This window comes from Sebastes umbrosus, chromosome 11, assembly GCF_015220745.1.
Source record: "Sebastes umbrosus isolate fSebUmb1 chromosome 11, fSebUmb1.pri, whole genome shotgun sequence".
Lineage (NCBI taxonomy): Eukaryota > Metazoa > Chordata > Actinopteri > Perciformes > Sebastidae > Sebastes > Sebastes umbrosus.
Genome location: NC_051279.1, coordinates 271,865 through 296,462, shown reverse-complemented (window position 1 = coordinate 296,462; position 24,598 = coordinate 271,865). Strand labels below are relative to the sequence as shown.

Below are 24,598 nucleotides of genomic sequence, written 5' to 3'. Positions count from 1 at the left end.
GATTCTAACAAACAGTCCCTTTAATGAATTAACAATTTCGATTGAAAAAAAAGAAAGATGTCATTTGGTAGCTTTTAAAATGTGATTATCCTCCAGTTACTGTACGTCTCCATCACAGCACATCGTCATACCTCCACACCTCCTCCACACCTCCATCACACCATCAGGAGACCAACACTGGACTACATACCATCTCTACTTTACAGCGATCAAAGGTAAAAAGACTTGCATTGGAGGGAGGACAGTTTTACAACTTGTAGTACGATGCTGTGGCCCCGCTGACCACCGGCCCTGCTGGTCACCGGCCCCAGTGGAGGAGAATGGAGGCCCTTTGAGCCCCATCAGTTCAGGGTTATTGTGATACGAGATACAGATACTGGCGGGCCATAGACACACACACACACACACACACACACACACACACACACACACACACACACACACACACACACACACACACACACACACACACAATTCTGCTTGAGGGTCTCTCAAATGTTCCTCTGCAAAGTCCCATATGTTCACCGATGCAGTGTGCAGAGAGGTTCCTCTGGCCTCAGTCCGTCCCCCTCAGCCAGCAGGTCCAGTCCAGCAGGTCCAGCAGGTCCAGTCCAGAGGAGTGGTCTTATCAACGTAAGGCAGGTTAGGTGGTAGCTATGTGGCAGGGTTGGAGAGTCCGTTCATGCCCACTCTCAGTAGGCTCGGCCCACTCTCAGTAGGGCTTGGCCCACTCGGCGTTGGGGGGGCTCCTGGGGCCGAGGTTTCCAATTGAGGATGAGGAGTTGGAGGCGGCGGAGTGTCCCTCCCAGAACATGGCGTCGCTGGGTTTGGGGGGGCTGGGGAAGGAGCGGGAGCTGTCATCCAGAGAGGCCTGGTTCAGGGGCGGGGGGGGCAGGACCACGGAGCAGGAGTCCTCTCCAGAGCAGCTCTGGGACGGCCACGGCCCGTTGTACCAACAGTCCTCCCGCAGGCTGTCCGGCAGCAGGGGACCCGACGGCCCGCCGGCGGGGGGGGGGCAGGGCCGGCCCGAGCACGAGGGGAGCGGGGGGGCGCTGGGGGGGCGAGGCACTGATGAGGACCGACAGACCGACAGGTTGGTGTTCTTCTCCACGTCGTCCAGACACTGAACCGGAACCGATGAGGCTGAGAGAGAGAGAGAGAGAGAGAGAGAGAGAGAGAGAGAGAGAGAGAGAGAGAGAGAGGGGGGGGGGGAGAGGGAGAGAGAGAGAGAGAGAGAGAGAGGGGGGGGGAGAGGGAGAGAGAGAGAGAGAGAGAGAGAGAGAGAGAGAGAGAGAGAGGGGGGGAGAGGGAGAGAGAGAGAGAGAGAGAGAGAGAGAGAGAGGGGGGAGGGACGGAGAGAGAGAGAGAGAGAGAGAGAGAGGGGGAGAGAGAGGGGGGAGAGGGAGAGAGAGAGAGAGAGAGAGAGGGGAGGGACGGAGAGAGAGAGAGAGAGAGGGAGAGAGAGAGGGGGAGAGAGAGGGGGGGAGGGGGAGAGATAGAGGGGGGAGAGAGGGAGAGAGAGAGAGAGGGGAGGGACGGAGAGAGAGAGAGGGAGAGAGGGGAGGGACGGAGAGAGAGAGAGAGAGAGAGAGAGAGAGAGAGAGATGGAGAGAGAGAAAGAGGGAGAGAGGAGAGAGAGGGAGAGAGGAGAGGAAGTGGTATAAATTGTTGTAAGTGTATTTATAGTGAGAGTCTGCATTGTATTTCCAGGACGTATATGTTAACAACATGTTGACTGTCCTCTTCCTGTTATTAATGATGATAGATAATGATCCATCAGGACGTCTGGAGGCTCAATCAGATTATTGGTTCTATTGACTGATTGGTTGATCACATGTTGCCTGATTAAAGTATATCTTTAAGTTATTGTATGGCTGAGAATATAGAATATAGAATATAGAATATAGAATATAGAATATAGAATGAAAAATGAAAAAAAAAAAGATGTTCACTACCTTAATATTCAATTTGAGTTCACTTCAACTGCAACTGTAGACACATTGATAGAGCACAACAGATTCTGGGTGTGAATCACTGACGGACAACTCACAGCTGCTTTATGTCTGAAGAGTTCATCATTATTATTATATATAGGGTTATATATGTAATAATTATATATGTATATATATATATACATATATAATTATTACATTAACTACTGAATTTAGTCCACACATACAGCTCTGGAAAAAATTAAGAGACCACTTCAAAATGATCAGTTTCTCTGGTTTTACTATTTATTGGTATATGTTTGGGTAAAATGAACATTTTTGTTTTATTCTATAAACTACTGACAACATTTCTCCCAAATTTCAAATATAAATATAAATATTGTCATTTAGAGCATTTATTTGCAGAAAATGACAACTGGTCAAAATAACAAAAAAGAGTCAGTGTTTTCAGATCTGGAATAATGCAAAGAAAACAAGTTCATATTAATGTTTAAACAACACAATACTAATGTTTTAACTTAGGAAGAGTTCAGAAATCAATATGTGGTGGAATAACCTTGATTTACAATCACAGCTTTCATGCGTCTTGGCGTGCTCTCCACCAGTCTTTCACATTGCTGTTGGGGGACTTTTCAAATTGACTGGTGGCAAGTCACCAAAAGAACTCAGTAACATGATCCTTGACCTATGGACTCAGCTCAGTAGCCATTGGCTACTGTAGCATTCACACATATGTGTGAAATTCACCCAGGACAAAACCAGAGGAATCTCTTTGTTCCCTCTCTTTCTGCTCTTCACCTTCTCACCTCCTGACCTGTGGAGGTGAGCTGCTGCTCTCTTGACCAGAAGCAGCTCTGCTCTCTGATCTATGGCCTGTTAGGAAACAGACATAGCAACACAAGGAACCTCTAAGGCAGAGGACGCGAGAGCCTGCCTTTTTACCAACTGACTTCAAGCAACAACCACAAGGAAGTTAGCACCAAGCGATCAAGCTGCTGGGAAGAAGTATTGGAGCGATCAGCTTTCTCCAATCTGCACAACTTGATTTGAGCACAGCAAAGACAACATCTTTGACTTGAAACCACAACTTCGACACATGGAATTACAAACCCTTTTCTTCCATGGATTGGTAACGTACTGGGCTTACCTTAGCAGTAGCAATTGCACATGGCTGAGCAAGACTGTTCAACTTTGATTTCTAGAATGTACTTGTATTGATATGATTAATGTTATTCATTGAGTTTGACTGTTGTGATATTATTTGTATTTGATATTTGGGTAGCTGGCTTCGCCACATCTGATGTGTTTAGTTTATGCATCACATAGACAAGGTCTTGCATGCAAACTAACCATCTTTTCTAACCCACTGCATTATCTGACACACATTAAGATCACATACAGAAACTATGAATTAGTTAAACATAAACATACAGCTTCAGATAATCTTAACCCCACATCAACCCCCTCTCTGTTCTTCAGAGCACATGTTCTCTCTCTCTCTCTCTCTCTCTCTCTCTCTCTCTCTCTCTATTTATTTATTTATTTATTAATTAATTAATTAATTAATTAATTTGCTAATAACCAAACCTGTTACTGCCAAATCCCTACATATATATTACATGAACTACTGAATTTAGTGGACACATACTGTATACCTGCAGGATTAAACACTATGTTTACTTCCATCCATCAGGCATTGACAGAAACAATAAGTGATTAATTTGACATGTTTCTGTGTATGAGGTGAGAAGTGTGAAAACTGGTTCTTTTAACTCCATCATGTCTTTAAATGCAGCTGCAGCATAATGAATAATGAATCCATCTTCTCTTTCCTCCTTCTATACCTGCCTCCGCTATCGCACCTCCATCGCACCTCTCCAATCATTCCTCTACTCATTCCTCTACTTATTTACACGACGATTAAACTTCACTTTCTAACGACATTCAAGACTCCAGGAACTCCACGGCGCGTTCAGCACGCCGTCTGATCCTGACTGGATGACGGTGCGTTCAGCACGCCGTCTGATCCTGACTGGATGACGGTGCGTTCAGCACGCCGTCTGATCCTGACTGGATGACGGTGCGTTCAACACGCCGTCTGATCCTGACTGGATGACGGTGCGTTCAACACGCCGTCTGATCCTGACTGGATGACGGTGCGTTCAACACGCCGTCTGATCCTGACTGGATGACGGTGCGTTCAACACGCCGTCTGATCCTGACTAGATGACGGTGCGTTCAACACGCCGTCTGATCCTGACTGGATGACGGTGCGTTCAACACGCCGTCTGATCCTGACTAGATGACGGTGCGTTCAACACGCCGTCTGATCCTGACTGGATGACGGTGCGTTCAACACGCCATCTGATCCTGACTGGATGACGGTCTCGTCCTCAGAGAGGACTGTTGTAAATATATCACATCCACTGCCTGTTGCATCAGGAATAATATCTACATCATAATAATAATGAGGTTTGTGTTCAGCAGAACAAAGACAAACATCCCGCTGCATAAACTCCTCTTTGATTCTACACAAAGCATCAATACACACATCTGATGTCCTAATCTCACACACACACATCACTGCGTTGATATCAAATCATCATTTTGAGTGAATAATAAAGTTTAGATGAGAATCTCCTCTCTCTCTCTCTCTCTCTCCATCATCCCCCCCGCTGCTCCACCACAGAGCGTCTCCTGAGTCCAGGATTTGAATAAAAGTGATTCCAAAGGAGGAACATTAGAAGAATACAGATGAAGAAATACCCCTCCTTCATCTCTCTCTTTCTTCCTCATCTCTCCATCTCTCCTCTCAGTTATAGGATGATTCTGTTATTCTGTTATTCAGCACAATAAACAGGCCAACATTTATTTTCTTGCCATATTTCGTTCTAATTTTCACCTCCTAGTCTCGTCTGGAGGACGACAACAGAGGAGGGGGGGGAGAGACACTATTTCATGATGTCCTTCATCAAAGTGTTTGAGTACTTTTATAATATCCACAGTCCCATCACACCCTCACACACACGGAAACACGGCAACACGGAAACACGGCAACACGGCAACACGGCAACACGGAGCAGCAGGAGAGTCTGCTCAGAAAGGCCTTCCCTTCACAGAAGAGAGGCAGTACCCCCCTCTTGAGCGGAGCGGAGGAGTTGTAGTTTAGTAGCATTTATTCACCGACAAATAAACTACACACACTGCTACACCTACGATCACAGCTAGAACGCCACCAACAACCTCACACTCACCACCAACACACACACACACACACACACACACACACACACACACACACACACACACACACACACACACACACACACACACACACACACACACACACACACACACACACACACACACACACACACACACACACACACACGGTCTGTTGGAGCTCACTAAAGTTACACAGACAACGTGCGGCGGCGGCGGCGAGCAGGAAGCCTCCGGCAATGCTAGAGCTGCTAACGTAGCACAAACACACACGCCGGCAGACACACAGCTGACAACCTGCTAAACTAAACTAAATGTGCGGTGCAGACTTTTACTGGGAAAGTGGCTGCATGTCCGCGACACTACACGCAGCATCGTAGCTGCTAAGTTAACGCTCCCGGACGGTGAACTGGAGACAGTGAATGCAGCATCGTAGCTGCTAAGTTAACGCTCCCGGACGGTGAACTGGAGACAGTGAACGCAGCATCGTAACTGCTAAGTTAACGCTCCCGGACGGTAAACTGGAGACAGTGAACGCAGCCGTCGGTTAACGGTTAATAATGGGTTAACGAGGGTCGGTTATCGGTTAAGAACATTTTTCTAAATGAGCATCCCTAGGTGGAATGATTTATATGACAGCAACAAATGGCACAACCCTGAGTGTGCCCACATGTTGGTGTGTGTGTGTGTGTGTGTGTGTGTGTGAGTGTGTGTGTGTGTGTGTGTGCGTGCGTGTGCATGTGCGTGTGTGTGTGTGCCTCACCTTGTCTGATCTCACTGACGAGCGGTCGGAGTTTTCTGATCAGGCCCGTTTGGTGCTTCAGCTCTGAATGGAGACGAGTGACCTCACAGCTCAGGGCCTCGTATGTCTGCTGCATGCTCCTCTCTCTGCACAACCAACACAACATTTACACACTTCTGTTTAGTCGACAAATAATATCGCAATATTTGTAGGCTATATGGCGATATACGATATATATCGCCATATTTTCAAATATCCTCTAAGCACTTCATAAATGCTCACTTTAACCCTTTGATGCATACAATCACACCAACATGATGACTCCTGTAGTCCCTGCAGCACACTGCAGCGGTCCAGAACCCAAACAGACGGCTCGTTTCTTCCTGTTTGCCAGTTATTGCAGCGGCTTCTCTGGTAAGGCACATTTAGGCTTCCCTACACTAACAGTGATGCCATTCTTCACACTGAGGTCAAACTGATGGATTAAATGCTGAACCAGCCAGCAGCATCAGCTGTACTGGAGGCAACACCTACAAACTGTCCTCTCCACACCTTCTGGAAAGATGCAGAATCTCATCAACACTTTAACGTTAACTTCACACACCTGCCTGAAGAGACAAACTAAAGCTGTTTGTGCTGTTAGAAACTAACACCATATGAAACTGCTGACACGTCAAACGATTACAATGCACCACAAATAGAATTCTCTTCATGAAATGTGAGGAGATGCTAATTTACAGGAGATTATCTTCAGTATAACAGCAGCTGGAGGAGATTCCTTACGCTATAGACCCCGTCTATACATCAACACACTGGAGAGCACATGTAAACTATCTATGATGGAAGGGAAGTGTTCAGGGTTGAGCTGCTGGTGATCATGGTTCATCATATCACAGGTTGTTAGCAGAGTCAAACATGTATAAAGCTACACCCTCCTCTAGTGGCCGAAGGAGGCGATTACACCACCGGCAGACTCCGTCAGGATGGAACAGAGACATCACAGCCCATCATGTGTAACAACACACCTACTGTAGTCTCTCTCATATTGTCCTCAACATGTCCACAGACTCATTGTGCTGTTTTAGACAGAATAACATGGCTATATGATGCTGGTACTAATTTACTAGGAAGCAACTGAATTCATTTAACATTAGGCACGATGTAAACACCATCTGAAGTCAGAAACACAGATGTGAAATGTCTTCCATGTGGTGCATTTTAGTGCACATAGAAAGGTTTGCATTCACTAGCTGTCAGAAAACTAATCAGACATGGACATGTTGAAGAGGACAATGTGAATTCTGAGTCTCCAGAGTCTCTAGAGTCTACATCAGGGTAAATCCATTCAAACTGATACGCTGCATGAGAAGCTGATGATGATGACCAACTGAAGGATCAGAACTTCATTCAGCACTGCAGCTACTCGCTCTGTCATGTCTGGTCAATGGAATGAGGGTTGGACTCTGAACTGGCAGCCGCTCTGAGAACAATATGATATTCATAAAACACTTTACCTTGCATTATACTTATTGTCACAGGTCTGGTCCAGGTCTGGTCCATTAAGGCCGTGGGGTTCCTCCTAGAACACAGGTCAGTAATGTTAGAATAGAGAGTGGAGGTGGAGGTTTGTATTAGAACATGACTCCTCCGCTCCCCTTCAACCCTGATCCCTCTTCATCTCTCCCCATCAACCCTGATCCCTCTTCATCTCTCCCCATCAACCCTGATCCCTCTTCATCTCTCCCCATCAACCCTGATCCCTCTTCATCTCTCCCTTCAACCCTGATCCCTCTTCATCTCTCCCCATCAACCCTGATCCCTCTTCATCTCTCCCCATCAACCCTGATCCCTCTTCATCTCTCCCCATCAACCCTGATCCCTCTTCATCTCTCCCTTCAACCCTGATCCCTCTTCATCTCTCCCTTCAACCCTGATCCCTCTTCATCTCTCCCTTCAACCCTGATCCCTCTTCATCTCTCCCCTTCAACCCTGATCCCTCTTCATCTCTCCCCATCAACCCTGATCCCTCTTCATCTCTCCCCTTCAACCCTGATCCCTCTTCATCTCTCCCCATCAACCCTGATCCCTCTTCATCTCTCCCTTCAACCCTGATCCCTCTTCATCTCTCCCCATCAACCCTGATCCCTCTTCATCTCTCCCTTCAACCCTGATCCCTCTTCATCTCTCCCTTCAACCCTGATTACTCTTCATCTCTCCCCATCAACCCTGATCCCTCTTCATCTCTCCCTTCAACCCTGATCCCTCTTCATCTCTCCCCTTCAACCCTGATCCCTCTTCATCTCTCCCCTTCAACCCTGATCCCTCTTCATCTCTCCCTTCAACCCTGATCCCTCTTCATCTCTCCCCATCAACCCTGATCCCTCTTCATCTCTCCCCTTCAACCCTGATCCCTCTTCATCTCTCCCTTCAACCCTGATCCCTCTTCATCTCTCCCTTCAACCCTGATCCCTCTTCATCTCTCCCCATCAACCCTGATCCCTCTTCATCTCTCCCCTTCAACCCTGATCCCTCTTCATCTCTCCCTTCAACCCTGATTACTCTTCTATTCATCTCTCTCTTTTCACCCGGGTTAACTTCAGCTATATCCATCCCTGCCCAACACCTCTCCTCCACCTCTCTCTGCCCTAACACCTCTCCACCACCTCTCCTCCACCTCTCTCTGCCCAACCACCTCTCCACCACCTCTCTCTGCCCTAACACCTCTCCTCCACCTCTCTCTGCCCAACACCTCTCCTCCACCTCTCTCTGCCCTAACACCTCTCCACCACCTCTCTCTGCCCTAACACCTCTCCTCCACCTCTCCACCACCTCTCTCTGCCCAACACCTCTCCTCCACCTCTCTCTGCCCTAACACCTCTCCTCCACCTCTCTCTGCCCAACCACCTCTCCACCACCTCTCTCTGCCCTAACACCTCTCCTCCACCTCTCTCTGCCCTAACACCTCTCCTCCACCTCTCCACCACCTCTCCTCCACCTCTCTCTGCCCAACACCTCTCTCCTCCGTGTCTTTCCTCTCTTCTAGTGATGCCTCACCTCTCTAAGAGCAGCGCTGCTCTCCTCCAGTCCCTCTCGCCTCACCCCTTCTTTTTAAAACTAGATTCTCCACTTCTCTTTTCATCTCTCTCCTCCCACCTTCACTCACCCCTCTTCTCTTTTCATCTCTCTCCTCCCACCTTCACTCACCCCACTTCTCTCCAGCAGCCTACTGTTTTCCAGTGTCACCCTCTCCAGCTCCTCCTGCAGTTTGTGGATCTTTAGCTCAGTGCTAATTTCCACCTGCCAGTAGTCCTGAGGGCTGTTCAGGCTCTTCATCACTGGAGACACAAGAAGAAGAAAGAGAACCGTTGAACTGGGAAACATTGAAACGTTGAAACGTTGATGTGTTCCATGATGATAAGGGAGTTCTGCTGTACATTCATTGTAATTGCAATGCAACAGTTACTTGGTGAGATAAGAGAGCAACACACGTTAACATGTAAAGCTAATATCTGGTTTTACACAGCGGAGGAAGGAGTGTTCACATCCTCTGGGATTAAAAGGAGAAATACAACATCCATTACAAGTAAAGAATATAGAAGTATAATCAGCAAACTGTACAAAACATCAAAAATAAAAACTCTTCATTTGCAATGGCCTCCGTCAGAGCACTATAATATTATATATATATTACTGGATCATTTCAATAGATGCATTCATGTGTAAACTGGATGTTGTAGCTTAGTTCAACTCATTTCTATGTTTTAGGCTGGTCAAATCTACAAAAGGCATTATATTCTAAAAGTGTAGTACTCAGATGTTACTCAGTAGTGTAGTACTCAGATGTTACTCAGTAGTGTAGTACTCTGATGTTACTCAGTAGTGTAGTACTCAGACGTTACTCAGTAGTGTAGTACTCAGACGTTACTCAGTAGTGTAGTACTCAGACGTTACTCAGTAGTGTAGTACTCAGATGTTACACAGTAGTGTAGTATTCAGACGTTACACTGTAGTGTAGTACTCAGACGTTACTCAGTAGTGTAGTACTCAGATGTTACTCAGTAGTGTAGTACTCAGACGTTACTCAGTAGTGTAGTACTCAGATGTTACTCAGTAGTGTAGTACTCTGATGTTACTCAGTAGTGTAGTACTCAGATGTTACTCAGTAGTGTAGTACTCACATGTTACTCAGTAGTGTAGTACTCTGATGTTACTCAGTAGTGTAGTACTCTGATGTTACTCAGTAGTGTAGTACTCAGATGTTACACAGTAGTGTAGTACTCACATGTTACTCAGTAGTGTAGTACTCAGATGTTACTCAGTAGTGTAGTACTCAGATGTTACACAGTAGTGTAGTACTCAGATGTTACTCAGTAGTGTAGTACTCAGATGTTACTCAGTAGTGTAGTACTCTGATGTTACTCAGTAGTGTAGTACTCTGATGTTACTCAGTAGTGTAGTACTCAGATGTTACACAGTAGTGTAGTACTCTGATGTTACTCAGTAGTGTAGTACTCAGATGTTACTCAGTAGTGTAGTACTCTGATGTTACTCAGTAGTGTAGTACTCTGATGTTACTCAGTAGTGTAGTACTCTGATGTTACTCAGTAGTGTAGTACTCAGATGTTACTCAGTAGTGTAGTACTCAGATGTTACTCAGTAGTGTAGTACTCTGATGTTACTCAGTAGTGTAGTACTCTGATGTTACACAGTAGTGTAGTACTCTGATGTTACTCAGTAGTGTAGTACTCTGATGTTACTCAGTAGTGTAGTACTCAGATGTTACACAGTAGTGTAGTACTCTGATGTTACTCAGTAGTGTAGTACTCTGATGTTACTCAGTAGTGTAGTACTCAGATGTTACTCAGTAGTGTAGTACTCAGATGTTACTCAGTAGTGTAGTACTCTGATGTTACTCAGTAGTGTAGTACTGGCTACCCCACAGACCTCATCATCAAAATATTACTACACATAAAGGTATAATATCATCTCACTGAAGTCAGACGATACTACGAAGAAGTATACAAGGTAGTGCTCGGCTGTTACACAGAGCAGTAGAAGGCTCTACCTGTGTGTGCTCTACCTGTGTGTGCTCTACCTGTGTGTATTCTACCTGTGTGTGCTCTACCTGTGTGTATTCTACCTGTGTGTGCTCTACCTGTGTGCTCTACCTGTGTGTGCTCTACCTGTGTGCTCTACCTGTTTGTGCTCTACCTGTGTGTGCTCTACCTGTGTATGCTCTACCTGTGTGTATTCTACCTGTGTGTGCTCTACCTGTGTGCTCTACCTGTGTGTGCTCTACCTGTTTGTGCTCTACCTGTGTGTTCTCTACCTGTGTATGCTCTACCTGTGTGTATTCTACCTGTGTGTATTCTACCTGGGTGTGCTCTACCTGTGTGTGCTCTACCTGTGTGTGCCCTACCTGTGTGTGCTCTACCTGTACCTTGGCTGGTCTCCATCTCCGTCCTCAGCTGAAGCAGCTCCAACTCTTTGGCCTGTAGCTGCTCCGTCAGCAACCTCTCACTCTCGCTCTTCTCCTTTTTCTGACAGAGAAAGAGGTGGATGAAGGGAGAGTCAGCCTTCAGACCAATGCATGTGCTGTATTGGTGTAATGATGTCATCATACGTCGGCGTTTTCTAGTTAAGTTTTCAATCAAAATTACAACAAAAGAATGAGTAACTCTTAAAACATGCCGTGTTTTCAGGTGTCTTTGTGCCAGGTTCTAGTCAGTTTGAGGAAAACACAAATGAATCAGTGAACGCACCAGTTTGTTGAGCTCCATCTGCAGGTCCTCCTTCTCTATATAGATACCTCGGTAAGCACTGAAGGCCTTGTTCACATACTGGGGACCCTCTGATGGAGGAGCCTCCGGCCGGAAGAGCTACAGCGGAGGTCAAATACACAAAGAAGAGAAGAGAAGAGAAGAGAAGAGAAGAGAAGAGAAGAGAAGAGAAGGGAGGAGAAATTAATTTCATTTAATTCACATATCTGTGGTAAGAGGTTACTTTCCTCCAACCGCATCCTATCTTGATGGGCCAAATGCTGCAGCAGATAAAACTAAAACTGATAAGAAGCAGCGTTTTCCCTTCAGCCTACCGCCTGTATTAAGACATGTCCTGGTTGGATTCTGGAGCTCTCTCTGTATAGTAGACGTGTCCTGGTTGGATTCTGGAGCTCTCTCTGTATAGTAGACGTGTCCTGGTTAGATACTGGAGCTCTCTCTGTATAGTAGACGTGTCCTGGTTAGATACTGGAGCTCTCTCTGTATTATGACGTGTCCTGGTTAGATACTGGAGCTCTCTCTGTATAGTAGACGTGTCCTGGTTAGATACTGGAGCTCTCTCTGTATTAAGACGTGTCCTGGTCGGATTCTGGAGCTCTCTCTGTATAGTAGACGTGTCCTGGTTAGATACTGGAGCTCTCTCTGTATTAAGACGTGTCCTGGTTAGATACTGGAGCTCTCTCTGTATAGTAGACGTGTCCTGGTTAGATACTGGAGCTCTCTCTGTATAGTAGACGTGTCCTGGTTAGATACTGGAGCTCTCTCTGTATTAAGACGTGTCCTGGTCGGATTCTGGAGCTCTCTCTGTATAGTAGACGTGTCCTGGTTAGATACTGGAGCTCTCTCTGTATTAAGACGTGTCCTGGTCGGATTCTGGAGCTCTCGCTGTATAGTAGACGTGTCCTGGTTAGATACTGGAGCTCTCTCTGTATAGTAGACGTGTCCTGGTTAGATACTGGAGCTCTCTCTGTATAGTAGACGTGTCCTGGTTAGATACTGGAGCTCTCTCTGTATAGTAGACGTGTCCTGGTTAGATACTGGAGCTCTCTCTGTATTAAGACGTGTCCTGGTCGGATTCTGGAGCTCTCGCTGTATAGTAGACGTGTCCTGGTTAGATACTGGAGCTCTCTCTGTATAGTAGACGTGTCCTGGTTGGATTCTGGAGCTCTCTCTGTATAGTAGACGTGTCCTGGTTAGATACTGGAGCTCTCTCTGTATTAAGATGTGTCCTGGTTAGATACTGGAGCTCTCTCTGTATTAAGATGTGTCCTGGTTAGATACTGGAGCTCTCTCTGTATTAAGATGTGTCCTGGTTAGATACTGGAGCTCTCTCTGTATAGTAGACGTGTCCTGGTCGGATTCTGGAGCTCTCTCTGTATAGTAGACGTGTCCTGGTTAGATACTGGAGCTCTCTCTGTATAGTAGACGTGTCCTGGTTAGATACTGGAGCTCTCTCTGTATAGTAGACGTGTCCTGGTTAGATACTGGAGCTCTCTCTGTATAGTAGACGTGTCCTGGTTAGATACTGGAGCTCTCTCTGTATAGTAGACGTGTCCTGGTTAGATACTGGAGCTCTCTCTGTATTAAGATGTGTCCTGGTTAGATACTGGAGCTCTCTCTGTATTAAGACGTGTCCTGGTTAGATACTGGAGCTCTCTCTGTATTAAGATGTGTCCTGGTTAGATACTGGAGCTCTCTCTGTATTAAGACGTGTCCTGGTTAGATACTGGAGCTCTCTCTGTATAGTAGACGTGTCCTGGTTAGATACTGGAGCTCTCTCTGTATTAAGATGTGTCCTGGTTAGATACTGGAGCTCTCTCTGTATAGTAGACGTGTCCTGGTTAGATACTGGAGCTCTCTCTGTATTAAGATGTGTCCTGGTTGGATTCTGGAGCTCTCTCTGTATAGTAGACGTGTCCTGGTTAGATACTGGAGCTCTCTCTGTATTAAGACGTGTCCTGGTTGGATTCTGGAGCTCTCTCTGTATTAAGACGTGTCCTGGTTAGATACTGGAGCTCTCTCTGTATTAAGACGTGTCCTGGTTGGATTCTGGAGCTCTCTCTGTATAGTAGACGTGTCCTGGTTAGATACTGGAGCTCTCTCTGTATTAAGACGTGTCCTGGTTGGATTCTGGAGCTCTCTCTGTATAGTAGACGTGTCCTGGTTAGATACTGGAGCTCTCTCTGTATAGTAGACGTGTCCTGGTTAGATACTGGAGCTCTCTCTGTATTAAGATGTGTCCTGGTTAGATACTGGAGCTCTCTCTGTATTAAGATGTGTCCTGGTTAGATACTGGAGCTCTCTCTGTATTAAGACGTGTCCTGGTTGGATTCTGGAGCTCTCTCTGTATAGTAGACGTGTCCTGGTTAGATACTGGAGCTCTCTCTGTATTAAGACGTGTCCTGGTTAGATACTGGAGCTCTCTCTGTATTAAGACGTGTCCTGGTTAGATACTGGAGCTCTCTCTGTATTAAGACGTGTCCTGGTTAGATACTGGAGCTCTCTCTGTATTAAGATGTGTCCTGGTTAGATACTGGAGCTCTCTCTGTATTAAGATGTGTCCTGGTTAGATACTGGAGCTCTCTCTGTATAGTAGACGTGTCCTGGTTAGATACTGGAGCTCTCTCTGTATTAAGATGTGTCCTGGTTAGATACTGGAGCTCTCTCTGTATTAAGACGTGTCCTGGTTAGATACTGGAGCTCTCGCTGTATAGTAGACGTGTCCTGGTTGGATTCTGGAGCTCTCTCTGTATAGTAGACGTGTCCTGGTTAGATACTGGAGCTCTCTCTGTATTAAGATGTGTCCTGGTTAGATACTGGAGCTCTCTCTGTATAGTAGACGTGTCCTGGTTAGATACTGGAGCTCTCTCTGTATTAAGACGTGTCCTGGTTAGATACTGGAGCTCTCTCTGTATAGTAGACGTGTCCTGGTTAGATACTGGAGCTCTCTCTGTATAGTAGACGTGTCCTGGTTAGATACTGGAGCTCTCTCTGTATTAAGACGTGTCCTGGTTGGATTCTGGAGCTCTCTCTGTATAGTAGACGTGTCCTGGTTAGATACTGGAGCTCTCTCTGTATTAAGATGTGTCCTGGTTAGATACTGGAGCTCTCTCTGTATTAAGATGTGTCCTGGTTAGATACTGGAGCTCTCTCTGTATAGTAGACGTGTCCTGGTTAGATACTGGAGCTCTCTCTGTATAGTAGACGTGTCCTGGTTAGATACTGGAGCTCTCTCTGTATTAAGATGTGTCCTGGTTGGATTCTGGAGCTCTCTCTGTATTAAGACGTGTCCTGGTTAGATACTGGAGCTCTCTCTGTATTAAGATGTGTCCTGGTTAGATACTGGAGCTCTCTCTGTATTAAGACGTGTCCTGGTTGGATTCTGGAGCTCTCTCTGTATTAAGACGTGTCCTGGTTGGATTCTGGAGCTCTCTCTGTATAGTAGACGTGTCCTGGTTAGATACTGGAGCTCTCTCTGTATTAAGACGTGTCCTGGTTAGATACTGGAGCTCTCTCTGTATTAAGACGTGTCCTGGTTAGATACTGGAGCTCTCTCTGTATAGTAGACGTGTCCTGGTTAGATACTGGAGCTCTCTCTGTATAGTAGACGTGTCCTGGTCGGATTCTGGAGCTCTCTCTGTATAGTAGACGTGTCCTGGTCGGATTCTGGAGCTCTCTCTGTATAGTAGACGTGTCCTGGTTAGATACTGGAGCTCTCTCTGTATAGTAGACGTGTCCTGGTTGGATTCTGGAGCTCTCTCTGTATAGTAGACGTGTCCTGGTTAGATACTGGAGCTCTCTCTGTATTAAGACGTGTCCTGGTTAGATACTGGAGCTCTCTCTGTATTAAGATGTGTCCTGGTTGGATTCTGGAGCTCTCTCTGTATAGTAGACGTGTCCTGGTTGGATTCTGGAGCTCTCTCTGTATAGTAGACGTGTCCTGGTTAGATACTGGAGCTCTCTCTGTATTAAGATGTGTCCTGGTTGGATTCTGGAGCTCTCTCTGTATAGTAGACGTGTCCTGGTTAGATACTGGAGCTCTCTCTGTATTAAGACGTGTCCTGGTTAGATACTGGAGCTCTCTCTGTATAGTAGACGTGTCCTGGTTAGATACTGGAGCTCTCTCTGTATTAAGATGTGTCCTGGTTAGATACTGGAGCTCTCTCTGAGCTCTCTCTGTATTCTACTCCATCCTTTGTTCTTTTTTTAAATCGTATTTCAGGAGCCAAGTGCAGGGCTCCAACACATTGTTTGGCAATAGCATAGGTTATGTTTCCAGACCCCCTCTCTGTTTTTAGACAGAGCCCATTTATTTCTCATTGTTTAATAGCTTTGACTATAGGCCAACGATATTAATGATGCTGGCATGCAGACTCTCCCAGAGGCAAATATTTTGCGGTTGAATCTGCTGACTTTTTCTAAACTTTCTCTGAGCATGTTTGTGTTTGTGTTTGTCCATAATTCTGACGTCCTGGAAAATCTGTTTCCATCCATCTCTGTCAATAGCGCCTCCTCTCTAAACCTCCCCCTCTGGCTCTATCTGGATACGCAGCAGTATGTTCTTTTACTTCATGCTATTATCTCTTTCTTCTGTCTTCTCCTCGCCTCTCTCCCACCATCACTCCTTCATTTCCATCTCTACCTTATCCTCCAGCTGCTTCACCCTCTTCCTCAGCAAGGTGTTCTCTCGCTCTGTGTCTCTCAGCCTCTTCTTGATGTCCTCGTAGGCCGTGACCAGGGCGAAGTGGGAAGCGACAGATTCATCGCCGGCGCACACCGACACGGGACTCTCGCCGGCGGCGGTGTAGGCCGTCTCGTGTTTAAGGATGCAGATGTCATCATCCACTGCCAGGGGCTCCATGCCTGCACAGGCCTACTCTGCAGCAGACAGAAGACCTGGGGAGGACATGGAGGTAGAGGGTCATTTTCAAAGGGATAAATCTCTGTTTGTTGTTTTGTAAAAGACAAAGACATCAAAATGACTGAATGAAATAAAGTACCATTCAGTTTAGACTATTATAAAGCATTGCTATGGCCTTATGTTTACAATACACTGGCTTGTTAAGTAGCTTTGTAAGTAGCTTCTGCACATTATTGTGACATGTTAGGGGATAGTTGGCAGCTGCTATGTTTGGTGCTACGTATCCTCAACAGATTATTATGCAATCAAACAGCGTCCCAGTGTTGTAACTGTGTTCGGTTGATGACACTTTGCTGCAGGAAATGTACAATGCATCACTTCCTGAGGAAAGAGCCACCAGAGGTGAAGTGTCACCTTCAACATGATCGCTCGAAAGAAACTGGTTTGTTGTTGTAGCTGTGTGCTGAAAACCAAACCTGTTTGTCTCTGACGTGTAAAGGTATGTACACAAGAAGTGGAGCACAAAGCTCAAAGCAACAGCACTTCATATATGGTGTGTAGTCTGGATTCAACAGGAAGCTGGGACTGGTTACATTTGATGGGGTTTACAAACTGTGGACCTTTTTGGTTCTAATCTTAAAGGACCTAGTTAATCTAACTGTATTACTGGCTTCTCAAATGAATGTTCGACAGCTGTGTTTTGCTTCATCATTACTTCATACAAGAGTTTAGAGGAAGTCTAGAGCTGATTCTGGGTGCAACTACACTGACTGAGACGGGCCTCAAACAGCATCAGGCAACATGTGGATGAACTCAGTGCTGCCATCATCAGGACAATCTGACAATAACATGCTGACTCTCCACCTCTACCACCCGTCAGTCTGTTTCACAATGTGTTCACATATGTGGCTGAGATACAAATGAGAGTAAAGGTGTGCAAAAAACATCTAAACACTTTCATGAAAAAGCATTAAAGCATCTGCAGTGGGGTTATAACCCATGTCAGGTCTATAACAGTGGGGTTATAACCCATGTCAGGTCTATAACAGTGGGGTTATAAACCCTGTCAGGTCTATAACAGTGGGCTTATAACCCATGTCAGGTCTATAACAGTGGGCTTATAACCCCTGTCAGGTCTATAACAGTGGGGTTATAAACCCTGTCAGGTCTATAACAGTGGGGTTATAACCCATGTCAGGTCTATAACAGTGGGGTTATAAACCCTGTCAGGTCTATAACAGTGGGGTTATAACTCATGTCAGGTCTATAACAGTGGGGTTATAACCCCTGTCAGGTCTATAACAGTGGGGTTATAACCCATGTCAGGTCTATAACAGTGGGGTTATAAACCCTGTCAGGTCTATAACAGTGGGGTTATAAACCCTGTCAGGTCTATAACAGTGGGCTTATAACCCATGTCAGGTCTATAACAGTGGGGTTATAAACCCTGTCAGGTCTATAACAGTGGGGTTATAACCCATGTCAGGTCTATAACAGTGGGGTTTTAAACCCTGTCAGGTCTATAACAGTGGGCTTATAACCCATGTCAGGTCTATAACAGTGGGGTTATAAACCCTGTCAGGTCTATAACAGTGGGGTTATAACTCATGTCAGGTCTATAACAGTGGGGTTATAAACCCTGTCAGGTCTATAACAGTGGGGTTATAACTCATGTCAGGTCTATAACAGTGGGGTTATAAACCCTGTCAGGTCTATAACAGTGGGGTTATAAACCCTGTCAGGTCTATAACAGTGGGCTTATAACCCATGTCAGGTCTATAACAGTGGGGTTATAAACCCTGTCAGGTCTATAACAGTGGGGTTATAACTCATGTCAGGTCTATAACAGTGGGGTTATAAACCCTGTCAGGTCTATAACAGTGGGGTTATAACTCATGTCAGGTCTATAACAGTGGGGTTATAAACCCTGTCAGGTCTATAACAGTGGGGTTATAAACCCTGTCAGGTCTATAACAGTGGGGTTATAACTCATGTCAGGTCTATAACAGTGGGGTTATAAACCCTGTCAGGTCTATAACAGTGGGGTTATAACCCATGTCAGGTCTATAACAGTGGGGTTATAAACCCTGTCAGGTCTATAACAGTGGGCTTATAACCCATGTCAGGTCTATAACAGTGGGGTTATAACCCATGTCAGGTCTATAACAGTGGGCTTATAACCCATGTCAGGTCTATAACAGTGGGGTTATAAACCCTGTCAGGTCTATAACAGTGGGCTTATAACCCATGTCAGGTCTATAACAGTGGGCTTATAACCCATGTCAGGTCTATAACAGTGGGGTTATAACTCATGTCAGGTCTATAACAGTGGGCTTATAACCCATGTCAGGTCTATAACAGTGGGCTTATAACCCATGTCAGGTCTATAACAGTGGGGTTATAACCCATGTCAGGTCTATAACAGTGGGCTTATAACCCATGTCAGGTCTATAACAGTGGGGTTATAACTCATGTCAGGTCTATAACAGTGGGGTTATAACTCATGTCAGGTCTATAACAGTGGGCTTATAACCCATGTCAGGTCTATAACAGTGGGCTTATAATCCATGTCAGGTCTATAACAGTGGGGTTATAACTCATGTCAGGTCTATAACAGTGGGCTTATAACCCATGTCAGGTCTATAACAGTGGGTTTATAACCCATATCAGGTCTATAACAGTGGGGTTATAACCCATGTCAGGTCTATAACAGTGGGCTTATAACCCATGTCAGGTCTATAACAGTGGGGTTATAACTCATGTCAGGTCTATAACAGTGGGGTTATAACTCATGTCAGGTCTATAACAGTGGGCTTATAACCCATGTCAGGTCTATAACAGTGGGCTTATAATCCATGTCAGGTCTATAACAGTGGGGTTATAACTCATGTCAGGTCTATAACAGTGGGCTTATAACCCATGTCAGGTCTATAACAGTGGGCTTATAACCCATGTCAGGTCTATAACAGTGGGGTTATAACTCATGTCAGGTCTATAACAGTGGGCTTATAACCCATGTCAGGTCTATAACAGTGGGCTTATAACCCATGTCAGGTCTATAACAGTGGGGTTATAACTCATGTCAGGTCTATAACAGTGGGCTTATAACCCATGTCAGGTCTATAACAGTGGGCTTATAACCCATGTCAGGTCTATAACAGTGGGGTTATAACTCATGTCAGGTCTATAACAGTGGGGTTATAAACCCTGTCAGGTCTATAACAGTGGGTTTATAACCCATGTCAGGTCTATAACAGTGGGCTTATAACCCATGTCAGGTCTATAACAGTGGGGTTATAACCCATGTCAGGTCTATAACAATGGGGTTATAACTCATGTCAGGTCTATAACAATGGGGTTATAACTCATGTCAGGTCTATAACAGTGGGGTTATAAACCCTGTCAGGTCTATAACAGTGGGCTTATAACCCATGTCAGGTCTATAACAGTGGGGTTATAAACCCTGTCAGGTCTATAACATTGGGCTTATAACCCATGTCAGGTCTATAACAGTGGGCTTATAAACCCTGTCAGGTCTATAACAGTGGGGTTATAAACCCTGTCAGGTCTATAACAGTGGGCTTATAAACCCTGTCAGGTCTATAACAGTGGGCTTATAAACCCTGTCAGGTCTATAACAGTGGGCTTATAAACCCTGTCAGGTCTATAACAGTGGGGTTATAAACCCTGTCAGGTCTATAACAGTGGGCTTATAAACCCTGTCAGATCTATAACAGTGGGGTTATAAACCCTGTCAGATCTATAACAGTTGCAGAGTAACGTTCAGAGTAACGTTCAGAGTAACGTTCAGAGTAACGTTAGCAGGGCAGCTGTAAGGCTGGTTGATGATGTCAGCATGCAGTGATGCAGCAGACACTGAAGAGTCCAGAGTTTAACACAGAAGACTGAACGCTTTTAGAGAATAAATCAGTTTGAGGAGAATCAGTAGACTGATAGACTAGATCTGTTAGATCCATGTGATGGTATTAAACACAGACAAACAGACTCAGAGCTGCTGACTTTAAAGAACCACAAAGAACAGGGTGTGAAATCGAAAGTGACCCAGCAAGAGAAACCGAAACAAGGCTCGAATAACTTCGTCATGTCTTCAGATTGCTAACAGCTAACAGCTAGCAGCTAGCAGCTAGCAGCTAACAGCTAACAGCTAACAGCTAACAGCTAACAGCTAGCAGCTAACAGATAACAGATAACAGCTAACAGCTAACAGCTAACAGCTAGCAGCTAGCAGCTAACAGCTAACAGATAACAGCTAGCTGCTAGCAGCTAGCAGCTAGCAGCTAACAGATAACAGCTAGCAGCTAACAGATAGCAGCTAACAGATAACAGCTAGCAGCTAGCTGCTAGCAGCAGAGAGCAGACCTGGTTGGTTCACTGAGCATCATCACTGGGATGTAAACAATCACTGACTCTCGTCTGTATGTGATGCTAACGCTATGCTAACGCTATGCTAACGCTATGTTCAGTTCAGTTCAGACAACTTTATTTATCCCCAAAGAAGCAGTTCATTTGTAGCATTCCCAGTCCATCACTCCATCTATCCATCTATCTATCACTCCATCATACATCTATCTATCTATCACTCCATCTATCCATCCATCCAGTAACTAGTGCAGTCAGAGGAACCTACTGAAGGGTCTGAGGGAGCAGGTACAATAACAACCAGATCAACAGGATTATAGCAAGAAGAGACACCAATAAGAAACCCTCTCAGTCCCTCTGAAGAGCAGCTATGCTAACGCTAAGCTAACGCTATGCTGTTAGCTTCCTGAGCTCTGTTGACAACCGACCAGACTGAACCACTGACAGTCAGTCAGTCAGTCATTCATTAAACAGGTTCACACTGAGGAACACACAGCAGACAACGACCCAGCTAACAGATAGCTAGCTCTGATGCTAACAGATAGCTAGCTCTGATGCTAACAGATAGCTAGCTCTAAGCTAACAGATAGCTAGCTCTGAGCTAACAGCTAGCTAGCTCTGAAGCTAACAGATAGCTAGCTCTGAGCTAACAGATAGCTAGCTCTGATGCTAACAGATAGCTAGCTCTGATGCTATCAGATAGCTAGCTCTGAAGCTAACAGATAGCTAGCTCTGATGCTAACAGCTAGCTAGCTCTAAGCTAACAGATAGCTAGCTCTGAAGCTAACAGCTAGCTAGCTCTGATGCTAACACCTAGCTAGCTCTGATGCTAACAGCTAGCTAGCTCTAAGCTAACAGCTAGCTAGCTCTGATGCTAACAGATAGCTATCTCTGATGCTATCAGATAGCTAGCTCTGATGCTATCAGATAGCTAGCTCTGAAGCTAACAGCTAGCTAGCTCTGATGCTATCAGATAGCTAGCTCTGAGCTCGCGTCTCGGAGCTCCAGAGCAGAGAGCAGACGCTCCTCTCTCTTCCTCTCACTGACCGGGTTAGATCGTGTCAGCTCAGTCAGTCCACCTCACGATGATCATCTACTCTGGACCTGAACACCTGAACACCTGGAGCTGATCCTGGTAGAACCTCAGAGCTGGAGCTGGACTCAGCGAGTCAGAGAGAGTCTGGGTCTGTTGGAGTCTGTTGGAGTCTGGAGGAGTCTGGAGGAATCAGAGTCTGACAGGTGAACAACTGGAACACTTCCGGGAGTCACTGCACTGCTGAAGAACCTTCAAAATAAAAGCACCATGTACATGTCAGTAGTTAATGATGTCAGTAGTTAATGATGTCAGTATTAGTTAATGATGTCAGTAGTTAATGATGTCAGTATTAGTTAATGATGTCAGTAGTTAATGATGTCAGTAGTTAATGATGTCAGTAGTTAATGATGTCAGTATTAGTTAATGATGTCACTAGTTAATGATGTCAGTATTAGTTAATGATGTCAGTAGTTAATGATGTCAGTATTAGTTAATGATGTCAGTATTTAATGATGTCAGTAGTTAATAATGTCAGTAGTTAATGATGTCAGTATTTAATGATGTCAGTAGTTAATGATGTCAGTATTAGTTAATGATGTCAGTATTAGTTAATGATGTCAGTATTTAATGATGTCAGTAGTTAATGATGTCAGTAGTTAATGATGTCAGTAGTTAATGATGTCAGTATTAGTTAATGATGTCAGTAGTTAATGATGTCAGTAGTTAATAATGTCAGTAGTTAATGATGTCAGTATTTAATGATGTCAGTAGTTAATGATGTCAGTATTAGTTAATGATGTCAGTAGTTAATGATGTCAGTAGTTAATGATGTCAGTATTTAATGATGTCAGTATTAGTTAATGATGTCAGTAGTTAATGATGTCAGTATTAGTTAATGATGTCAGTAGTTAATGATGTCAGTATTAGTTAATGATGTCAGTAGTTAATGATGTCAGTAGTTAATGATGTCAGTAGTTAATGATGTCAGTATTAGTTAATGATGTCAGTAGTTAATGATGTCAGTAGTTAATGATGTCAGTATTAGTTAATGATGTCAGTATTTAATGATGTCAGTAGTTAATGATGTCAGTATTAGTTAATGATGTCAGTAGTTAATGATGTCAGTAGTTAATGATGTCAGTAGTTAATGATGTCAGTAGTTAATAATGTCAGTAGTTAATGATGTCAGTAGTTAATAATGTCAGTAGTTAATGATGTCAGTATTAGTTAATGATGTCAGTAGTTAATGATGTCAGTAGTTAATGATGTCAGTAGTTAATGATGTCAGTAGTTAATAATGTCAGTATTTAATGATGTCAGTAGTTAATGATGTCAGTAGTTAATGATGTCAGTATTAGTTAATGATGTCAGTAGTTAATGATGTCAGTAGTTAATGATGTCAGTATTAGTTAATGATGTCAGTAGTTAATGATGTCAGTAGTTAATGATGTCAGTAGTTAATGATGTCAGTAGTTAATAATGTCAGTATTTAATGATGTCAGTAGTTAATAATGTCAGTATTTAATGATGTCAGTAGTTAATGATGTCAGTAGTTAATAATGTCAGTAGTTAATAATGTCAGTATTTAATGATGTCAGTAGTTAATGATGTCAGTATTTAATGATGTCAGTAGTTAATAATGTCAGTAGTTAATAATGTCAGTAGTTAATAATGTTAATAATGTCAGTAGTTAATAATGTCAGTAGTTAATAATGTTAATAATGTCAGTAGTTAATAATGTTAATAATGTCAGTAGTTAATAATGTTAATGATGTCAGTAGTTAATAATGTCAGTAGTTAATAATGTTAATAATGTTAATGATGTCAGTAGTTAATAATGTTAATGATGTTAATGATGTCAGTAGTTAATAATGTCAGTAGTTAATAATGTCAGTAGTTAATAATGTAGTTAATAATGTCAGTAGTTCATATTAGGATAATGTAACTAGAGGATAATTATGCTCTGTGTAACTAGAGGATAGTGTAACTAGAAGATAGTGTAACTAGAGGATAATGTAATTAGAGGATAGTGTAACTAGAGGATGGTGTAACTAGAGGATGATGTAACTAGAGGATAGTGTAACTAGAGGATAGTGTAACTAGAGGATGGTGTAACTAGAGGATGGTGTAACTAGAGGATAATGTAACTAGAGGATGGTGTAACTAGAGGATGATGTAACTAGAGGATGATGTAACTAGAGGATAGTGTAACTAGAGGATAATATAACGAGAGGATAATGTAACTAGAGGATAATGTAACTAGAGGATAGTGTAACTAGAGGATAGTGTAACTAGAGGATGGTGTAACTAGAGGATAGTGTAACTAGAGGATAATGTAACTAGAGGATAATGTAACTAGAGGATAGTGTAACTAGAGGATAATGTAACTAGAGGATAATGTAACTAGAGGATAATGTAACTAGAGGATAGTGTAACTAGAGGATGGTGTAACTAGAGGATAATGTAACTAGAGGATGATGTAACTAGAGGATAATGTAACTAGAGGATAGTGTAACTAGAGGATAGTGTAACTAGAGGATAATGTAACTAGAGGATGATGTAACTAGAGGATAGTGTAACTAGAGGATAGTGTAACTAGAGGATAATGTAACTAGAGGATGATGT

General features: G+C 44.1%; 1 protein-coding gene across 3 annotated transcripts; it reads right to left on the bottom strand.

Annotated features, from left to right (window-relative positions):
- Positions 1–22,196, bottom strand: azi2 (5-azacytidine induced 2). Of its 3 annotated transcripts, none has more exons than XM_037785370.1 (8): positions 21,985–22,196; positions 16,339–16,592; positions 11,679–11,795; positions 11,336–11,456; positions 9,121–9,251; positions 7,431–7,495; positions 5,938–6,062; positions 1–1,143 (listed from the first exon to the last, which is right to left on the bottom strand). In XM_037785370.1, the coding sequence occupies exons 2-8, from the start codon at positions 16,555–16,557 to the stop codon at positions 713–715; spliced, it is 1,209 nt and encodes a 402-aa protein (XP_037641298.1). In that variant the 5' UTR covers positions 16,558–16,592; positions 21,985–22,196; the 3' UTR covers positions 1–712. The 3 variants fall into 3 exon arrangements, with proteins under 3 accessions (XP_037641298.1, XP_037641301.1, XP_037641300.1); XM_037785373.1 differs by having other exon boundaries at positions 11,357–11,456; positions 21,985–22,194; XM_037785372.1 differs by lacking the exon at positions 21,985–22,196 and adding an exon at positions 21,202–21,322.
- Between the last annotated feature and the right edge of the window lie 2,402 nt (positions 22,197–24,598).

Coding starts and splice junctions, on each gene's coding strand:
- azi2 (XM_037785370.1), bottom strand. CDS start 16,557: ATGGAGCCCCTGGCAGTGGATGATGACATCTGCATCCTTAAACACGAG. Junction 11,457..11,678: donor AGATGGAGCTCAACAAACTG/GTGCGTTCACTG, acceptor TTTCTCTGTCAG/AAAAAGGAGAAGAGCGAGAG. Junction 6,063..7,430: donor GACAATAAGTATAATGCAAG/GTAAAGTGTTTT, acceptor TTGGTTGTGCAG/AGAGAGGAGCATGCAGCAGA.